This window comes from Salvia splendens, chromosome 15, assembly GCF_004379255.2.
Source record: "Salvia splendens isolate huo1 chromosome 15, SspV2, whole genome shotgun sequence".
Lineage (NCBI taxonomy): Eukaryota > Viridiplantae > Streptophyta > Magnoliopsida > Lamiales > Lamiaceae > Salvia > Salvia splendens.
Window position 1 is genome coordinate 34,252,070 of NC_056046.1, and position 9,734 is coordinate 34,261,803.

A 9,734-nucleotide genomic window follows, 5' to 3' on the forward strand; every position below is an offset into this window, starting at 1 on the left:
CCTCATCTTCTCCATTGAAACCTTGTTCTTGATTCCTTCATGCATATAGTGAGTGTAGGAATCTTAGATCGCATAACTAATCGGTGGAAATTTGTGTTTGTATGAGAACAATTGTGAATATGTGATTTTAAATGAATATGTGTGAAGTTTGAATGAATCATTGGTTAATGATGTGTGAATATATGAGAACATGATTGTAAGAACCTTTTGAAGCATGATTGTGTGTTGGAAGCATGAAAAATTGTGTTTGGATGAATGAGGAAGAAACCCTGATCTCGAAATTTTGAAGCCTGAAAACTGTGGTGTTCGAACAGTGGATTCCGACGTGTGTTTGACCCATCAAAAGATCGAATTTTGACACGAAATTTTAACTGAATAAACTTCACGGTGTTATCTGTGTTGTGTGTGAATTTCAGACCTTTTTAACGAGAGATAAATTTTTAATAAATTTTTGAAGTTGACTGTTCAATTCTGCCAGAAATTTGTAATCTCGCCCAGAAAGTTTCTTTTTCTATTTGACCGACCAAATGGCCTTATCTTAATGTGAATTTTTTACTGTATGTAATTTGAAGTGTCTTCTATGTTTTGTGAAAATTTCAGCCTCATTGAACATCGGATGAAGTTTTGGTAAATTTTTCAATCGAACCGCGCAGTACTGCCAGAATTTTTATGTTCCGACCAGAGGGTTGCATTGTTGTTTTGACTGACCAAATGATATGATTTCGATGTGAAATTTTAACTGGATGAACTTGAATGTGTCTACTGTGTTGTGACCAAACTTTAGCTTCATATGAAGTCGGATGGATTTTTGGTAATTTTACAAACCAACTGCGCAGTTCTGCCAGATTCGTGGTTATGTGGAAATATCACTTGTTGCCAAGTTGAGTGAATTATATGATGCATGTATTTTTTAGGAATGTATCCTATGACGTGATTATGTGTGGCACGTTGAGAAATATTATGGCATGTTTTCCTTATGTTGATGAATGTTGGGATGGGTAATTTAAGAGAATGATAAAAGGAACGATAGGACATGCATGATAATGTGAATTGATGGAAGACTGATTTGTATTGTGGTTTGGCAAGGGTTATTGTGTGTACGTGAGCACAAGGAATTAGGGTTTGCCTTAAGTGGATATTGAATTGTTTAAGCAAACAAGGTGGGCTTTCGAACTGAGTTATTTTAAGACTTTCTCTTTAAAGTATGTTTACAGTTTTTATGAAAAGTATTTATACGTGCTTTCTAATTAAGATATGATGTTAAGTGCGAGCTGGCTATTTAATGTGAAGTATTATGATAAGTGTTATTTGCTTGGTGTTATTATATGTCGTTATGTGTTGCTTTACGAGTGCTTATGAAGTGTAGCTTTTGTTGAGTTTGAAAGTTATGTGTTCGGCTTTTGATGACAGAAAAATGATTTACATTTCAAAAATGTGTTATGAAAAAAAAATAAAGTTGAAAAGGTTATGTCAAGCCATATTTTGTTTTGGAACTATGCCTATCTGACTGCAACGATGAATGGAATGGATTGATGGGTGACCGTGGGAGGTAACCACTTCCCCGGCACTTGAATGGAATGGATTGATGGGTGACCGTGGGAGGTAACCACTTCCCCGACACTTGAATGAAATGGATTAATGGGTGACCGTGGGAGGTAACCACTTCCCCGACACTTGAATGGAATGGATTGATGTGTGACCGTGGGAGATAACCACTTCCCCGGCACTTGAATGGAATTGATTGATGGGTGACCATGGGAGGTAACCACTTCTCCGGCACTTGAATGTTAAGATATGATGAATGATGAAAGGAACGATGAATGATGAATGGATTGATGAATGAACAAGAGATAGTGAAATCGGGTTTGTCAGATACGGCATATGTTCCAGGAAAATAGATCGAAAAATCGCTTTTGAAAAAGGAAAAGAAAAATGTTTAGTGTTCTCGGACTTTTCCTAAAACCCCGAGTTCACTCAAAGAGTGGCTTGACAAAATCAGTTGTTATGAAAATATATTTCGGCATGTGTCCACTGAGTACACCAAGTACTCAGCCCTGCATATGTTTTAAAAATGTGTCGGTTGAGCAGTGATGACGGCGGGCGATGTTGAGCATAGACGATGAAGATCCTTCGATAGAATAGTACTCGGATGCGACGTGTCTCCATACACGACGTTATCTGCTCTTGACTCTTCCACTGCAGTGCAAAAGTCGAGTTTGCACTCTTTGTATCGTGCACTCTGATATATACTATGTGAGTTATTTCGGTTCAAGCTTCAGTTATGCCACAGTTTCCCCTTTCTTCCCCGCTTCTTTCATCCTCCCCTAGTCGCGATCAACCGTATTTTCTATCCTTAGAAATGCGGTCGTGGCAATGGATGTGCCTCTCTCCTATTACACTGGAATTCTTGGTAAATTTGTTTGTCAAATTAGCCGCCGTATGTATCGTATCAGTGCATATTATTGTAGGATAATTTGCCTATAAATTTATAAATTTTCATCAAAATATAGTTTTTGCATACAGACTTTACAATTCATATGTAAATTATCAAACTATTAATTTGTTCTATTTTGCAACCAAACTATTAAATTCACATGTAAACGATCAAACTATTAATTTGTTCTGATTTTGCAACCAAACTACTGATTCGATTTGATTTTGCATTTTCACTATTAAATGTGACATCAACCAAAATAATGTTAAATTTTATAGTTAAATAATTCATTGGTTGAATTATGGTTATAGAATTATATCAAACCATTTTAAACTCAAAATCTTAATCGGAAGCAAAATCAGAATAAATCAATTGTGAAATACGTGTTTTAAAATGTTAACAATAATAACACATAACCACATCATACACGCATCGCTAACAAAAGTATTAGACTTAAGTAATAATCTTTAAATGAAATTTTCTGCATCTATCACTGCATATTTTGACGATCATTATGTGAAGGTATGGCCGGTATCACTGCATATGTTGGATTTTACGAGATTTGCTCTCCAAAAAAGGGTGAACTCGTCTTTATATCGGCTGCATCAGGAGTTGTAGGTTAGCTTGTTGGCCAATTTGCTAAGCTATTTAGGTGTTATGTCGTTGGAAGCGCAGGATCACAACATAATGTCTTTTAATTATTCTTTTAAATTAATTTATAAAAATCCATTCACCAACTTCTTTTTCAATTTGAATTTGCATAATTTGTTGGTGATTAAATGAATATGGAATATAATAGTAATAATTAACATAAATAACCATACAGACAAAAGTCAACTCTAATTCAAGGTTTAAAATATTCAATAAGCATTATCTTTAATAAAAAATATTAATAAAAATAACCTCAGCAATTATCTTAATACTGAAGCAGCAATTTTCTTTTTGGGACTGTAATTACTTTATATTTTTTAGAGTTAATTTATTTATATATATTACTTTGTTAAAGGTTGATCTTTTCAAGAACATATTGGGTTTGATGATGCATTCAACTACAATGAAGCCATAAAGAGGTATATATATAAAGTGACAAAATTAATTAATTTCTTTTACATATATAATTAACTGATCTGACCATATAGATTATGGGCCAACAAGATATTGGGTCGGGTCGGGCCAGTCCAATCCAAAGATATATATACATGTAGCCCATATGGCCCTGGCTAGTCACATAAATAAACAAAAAACATATATTTATGATCAAAATTTCCCATTCGGTCTAATGAGCACAACCCCGACCCGTACTTTGTTATCTCTAATAAGTGTATGAAATTAATCACAACTATTTAGGTACTTCCCCGAATGGATTGACATATATTTCGAAAATGTAGGAGGCAAAATGCTCGATTCGGTGCTCCCGAACATTAAACCCCACGGTCGCATCACCGCCTGCGGGACGATCTCGCAGTATGACGAGGAGGAGCCAGACGCGACACACAACTTGATGTATGTGATCGTAAAGAAAATCCGAATGCAAGGATTCGTCGTCTTCGACTACTTCATTGTTGAAGGAATTGAGGCTGCGCCAGCTGCTTCGGTTGGACACTTTTCTGGTCGCAAAGTGGGAAAGCAAGTTGTTCTTGTGGCTCGTGATTGATCAATTTTGTCCTATCGATCTTGATTTAATGGACGGTGAGGATTGATTTGTGTATTAATTTATATCTAAAATAATTTGTGTTAGCTTCAATAAAGAATTACCATTTTTATACATGTTAGAAACTAGAAACTAAGAGATGAAACTTTTTTTTTCTTCTTTGAAGAATAAATCGAAGGCAACAATGAAATTTTCTTTGCTTAAAATTGTTTAATTCATTAAAAAAAATTCTCGATGACCTAGTCAAGAGAAATCGACGCTTGAATACACTAGTCAAAGGGATAGAACTTTTGAATTTGAGTGAAAGTAATGCCACTGAATAGTTCACATTTCGATCTCATACTTTGCATTCAGTCACAACAGGAGATGTTGTTAGATACACAATAATTTATTATTCTTGAATTATAATATTTTAATATTAATATTTCCATGTTGAAATTTTGTATAATAGTATAGTTTTATCATCTTTCAACCACCATTATACGGGCTTAAATTAAACTAAAATATCGCAGTCTTCTAAACGTTATATGCTGCATTCTTATCGAGGAACATGTGTCAAAAAGACTTCAACGACGTCCCTTAATGATGTATTATGTATTTTTAAACTAACATTATGATTATGAATCAAAATTTTATCTCTCATTAAAGTACTCTAAGATAAGTTGAGAACACAAATTTCCTATCCAAATTATATTTTGAATCCGCCGCCAATAGTTGATCAATTATTGATATTTATTGTACTAGTATTATATTAGTATTACTCCTACGCAGTCATTTTGTTATTCAAGGTCTACTGCTATAAATCCAACATTTATTTTTCACAAGCATGGTCAATTTTATAGTACTCCTCGGACCATCCCCACACATCAAAAAATAAACGTATTTCACGCTTGATTAAAGAAAATTATTCCTTTCAATTTATTGCACTTCCAAATTTTCAACACATAACATGAAGCAATTTTTTTCCAACACATATTATTTTATAAAGGGATATCGGTCTCTAAAATCATCGAAATTAGGCCAAGATTTAGTATTTCCCAATAACTTAAAAAATGGTCTAAAATATAACAAACTTTACACTTAATTTGTTTGTTAGTACTACTATTTCCCATGGCAGGTCAATCACCATATCCAACCAACTTCCGAGCATTTTTTTATCTTACTTGGCACTTACTAAATCATTGTGATTTTCAACGTAGCTTTTCAACGTATATCTAAAATATTATAAACACTTCACGGTTGCCCACGTATAATAAGATTTTTTCTGGTTTGATAAAGGAATCAGATTTGATTCTGAAAACCTCATAAATCAAATGAAATATTCCCAACGGTGCCTTTTTGGTGAAGGAAAAGGGAAAACACGGACCTCACCGGGGGGCAAAAGAGTCAATATAACTGCGCTTCACCGGGGGTAAAATTAGGGTTGGCCCGATTTGTTTGACTCCTAATTCAACACTTCATTGATTATTTTATAATATAGATAACTAAAAAAAATAACTTTCAATTTTATATTAAATATATAAATTATATACTAAATTTTATTAATATAATAATAGATAAAATAAATTGGAAACTTCAAATTCACTAAGAAAAACATTTAAAATTCTAAAATAATTTGGATCAATTTTAATTATTGTTGACGGTTTTTCTTTACGATCACATACATCACATTCGGGGTGGCAGGTCAATTATTGTGACTATTTTACGATCACATAATCCTTGTTTTCCCTTTTCCTTAAAATTGTTGATGGTTTTTCTTTACGATCACATACATCACATCACCAATAATCGAGCCAGACGCGACACACAACTTGAAGTTTACAAGACAACCAAAGCAGAAAAATGTCACTCTTTGGTGAACTTCCCTCTGCATTTTGGGATCATCGAATTCTAACATTTTTTGGCGAAGAGCTGGAGTCAACACCACATACCGCGAAGAGTTAGTGGTAGAAGGAGAGGTTGCAGACTGCCCTTGTTGCCTCCTGGATGTTTGAGGCGAACGCAACTGCTGACCTTCTGAATCACTGCCCTCATCTCTTAATGGTGAGGGAACGGGTGCTGGAGGATCTGTAATGTCGACCCCTACGTCCGCGGTGCGGCTTCTCTTGGGAATAGGAACAACTTTTCCTTTTCCCTTGCTCTTTCTCTCTTTCCTTGCCGGTTGCCCTCAGCAGCCTCCTTCTCTTTTCCAACATCCTGGATTTGAGGCTCCTCCTCATCCACCAACCCTCGTACTGTTCGAGATTTTTGCCCCATTATTTCTTTTCCTCCAGGGATTTTTAGGGTTTCGGCTTCCTCCAAGAGCTTGTCCATTGTCATTTGCCTTGTGTGACGGCGCATCGGCTCCTCCTCCTCTCTTCCCATCTCTCCAATGGGCGGAATTCTTCCACCTATTCATCGTTGTTGCCTCCTTGCGATGCATGGACTGAAGTAGGGGCGCCACCTCTTGTTGGCGATGGCATAGTGAACGGCTGCCCATAGTCCTCCCTCAGTCCTTCTCCGTCAGAGGTAGACTCACTGCATTGCATCGGTTGGGTCGGGGATGAAGGTGAAGGTTGGACGGGGGATGGTGGGGGTGATGTAGGAGAGCTAGGAAGGTTGATCGTAGGTGAAGGTGATATAGGAGGGCTAGGAAGAGGGGACAAGGGTAAAGTTTGAACAGGAGATGTGGCTTTGGGAGGAGATGGTGGCCAAGGTTGGACGGTAGATGGTGGAGGTGATGTGGGAGAACTAGGAAAGATTTTTGTCTTAGAGGATGAAGCTTTAGCTTTAGGTCGGGAAATCCCAGGTCTAGATTTGAGTTCTGCATATGCTGCTGCATCGTCCAACTCGCGGGGTATACTTCTGAGGATCTTGTCGAGATGCCGTAAGGTCTCCTCATCTACTTCTGGGTGTGGGGTGACTGTGCTGGTTAGAGGGGGAGCGGTGGTCGGTGTAGAGGGATTAGGATTTTCTTGACGAACCCGGGAAGAAGTTTCCCGGTTGCCATCATCGGCGCCTGTTCTGGGAGATGATGGGGTAGTGGGAATTTCTTTGATCAACATCTTTGATTACAATGGTGATGAATGCTGGTGGAGAAGATGTTCTAGGCAAAGGTTTGGAATTTTGGATCGGCGAGGGATAGTAAAAGGGTATGCACTGTATTAGCTTTTGGTAAAAAGTAAAATATGGCTCTGAGATCTGCCTATTATTCTGATTCTATGACTGCTGGGATCTCTGACGGTTGAGATCCCTGCGACTGTTCACATACTGGCGCTCCTTTACAGAGTGCCAGCTGGTTTAGCTTCTCTGATACACTTTCTCCCTCTCCTTAGGACGTCCCTTTATTGCGACAGTTAGCGCAACCTGACACCTCCCCTAATGACTTCATGTGTCCTATCACCACCTGTCCCTGATCAATTAACTTACTGCGGCCATTGGTTAACTCACATTGTGCTGATCAAGCAGACAAACAAACAAACCCAGATGTAAACCTAATTCAACTTGGTCAGTTTCCCGCCTTAACTCCCGTCTTTTAATTTTCTAAGAAATAAATAAAAGAAAAGCATATTAAAATATTTACACTATACTATCAAGGGAATGACTGGTGTCCTTAGGATGTCACTTGATCAGACCGAAAATTTAGATTTGTGTTCCTTGATCAAGCAGACTACCCCAGGACACGCAATCGCTCCCTATACCTGCTCACTGGGCAAGATTGGGCAGGGGGGTCTCCCTTGTGCATGCTTGCCTCCGATGTGTGTGTCGCTATGGTGGTATGAGGGTCTGCCCATTCCAAATTCTGCTTCCTGGATATCAGTTTGATTTGACATGGGGATGGTAGCTTCTTCTGTTCACCGATGGGCTCTTTCTTTTCCGAGGAGAGGTCGGTCGCTCCCTCTTCTACTGTGACTGGATGTATGCACCGATTCGGGTTCATCTCCATAAGGTCTGCTATTTTCCACTTGACTTTTTCTCCCCCCTGCCTCAATTCTTTTGTCAACTGTCCTCCTTGTCCTTGCCTATTTGATTCGGCTGTTTTCTGATACGGCGGGTCGGGCAGGTCCTGTAAGGTATCTGATGACTTAGGAAATGGCAATAGTTGCTCCGTAAGTGGAAGGTTCCCTTTTCGCATTCCTTTCAATGGGGCGGCTTGGGCAGTTGGTTTTTCGACCTTTACCAGAAGAGCGCCCTCTTCTGACTTGGCAGGTTGTGAAGGTTTGCAGAAATCCATAATTGCCCTCTCGATGGTTTCATCATCCATTTCCCAAGTTACTGTTTCCTCGAACCAGTCAGCTGCTTCCCTCTTAAGCTTTTCATCATCAGTGGACTCTGAGGAGAGTTCCTTTTCCAGATACTTCTGTTCCAGAGGTTTGACAGTCTCTACCGACTGTATGCTCTCACTATCCTGTGGCTTTCTTGCAGTGTTGTTGATGTTGATGGTAAGTCGTTCTCCAATAAATTCCAAATTCATCGTCCCATGGCGGACGTCAATGATTGTGCTAGCTGTAGATAGGAAAGGTCTCCCTAAAAGGATTCCAACAGATTCCTCCGCTCCCGGCTCAGTCGTTTTTACAACAAAGAAGTCGACGGGGTACATAAATTTGTCCACCCTTACGATCTCATTCTCCAAGACTCCCTCAGGATAAATACAAGACCCATCTGCTAGTTGTATCTCTAGGTCAGTTTGGGATAGTTTTGGCTCCCCCAGCTTTTTATACATAGAATATGGCATGACATTGATGGAAGCTCCTAGGTCGCACATTGCTTGCTCACTTAGAACGTCTCTGATGGAGATCGGAAGTGTAAATACCCCAGGGTCAGTCTTCTTTGGTGGGAGATCACTAGGTTGGATATCACCGGTCACCTTTTCCGCTTCGACCATCTTCTCCTTCTCAGCAACCTGTTCACGGTTGCTAGACTCCCTTTCTTTGGTGACTTGATCAAGAGGGCTGGGTTCGAACCTTTCGTTATGATTGTGTCTGGGTGCTGGAAAACTCGCCGTTGAGCTTGGATAAACCCCTTCCGTTTTTAAAGCAACAACATTTACATTCTCTCGCCCCGTAGGTGGCTGCACTGTAGCAGGAATCATTCCTTCATTCCCTCTTAGTTCGCCCAGTGACATGGCCACCTGAGATAGCTGCTTAGTGAGCATATCGAGTTCAGGCCTCTGTTCTTTTTGAGCTTCTTGAATCTCTCGCATTGCATCTTGGGACTGATGCGGGATCATCACATCTCCGGGACCTTCATTTTGCTGCTTGTTGTATCTTTGATTAAAACGACCTCCTCCATGGCCTTGCTGATAGTAGCCGTAAGGTCCATACTGCTCTAACTGGTTCAGGGGGAAGTAGTTCTGTTGGTTCCCTTGTTGGTTTCCTCTTGAATACGGTGGAACATAATTCACCATTTGAGTGCTTGGCTGCCTTCCTTGGTTACCATACTGAAGGATCTGGTGTTGGTATCCCCAATCTCCTTCCTGTTGTCGGCTTGACCAGTTAGGTTGTCCTCCACTTGACCAATTTCCTTGAGGTCCACTTGACCATCCTGCCTGACCTCCCTACATTCTGTTCCCTCCAGTGTTCGGTCTCTCCTGGATTCGAGCAGGCCAGTTGGGCTGCCCGTCGGAGGGTTGCACCTGCTGTGTCGAGGGTGGGGGTGGTTGGCTTTGAT

The 9,734-nt window shown here is 39.4% G+C and overlaps 1 protein-coding gene across 1 annotated transcript; it reads right to left on the reverse strand.

Annotated features, from left to right (window-relative positions):
- Nucleotides 1–6,475: 6,475 nt before the first annotated feature.
- On the reverse strand, nt 6,476–7,129 carry LOC121767078 (proteoglycan 4-like). Its single transcript, XM_042163279.1, has one exon. The coding sequence runs from the start codon at nt 7,127–7,129 to the stop codon at nt 6,476–6,478; it is 654 nt and encodes a 217-aa protein (XP_042019213.1).
- Nucleotides 7,130–9,734: the final 2,605 nt, after the last annotated feature.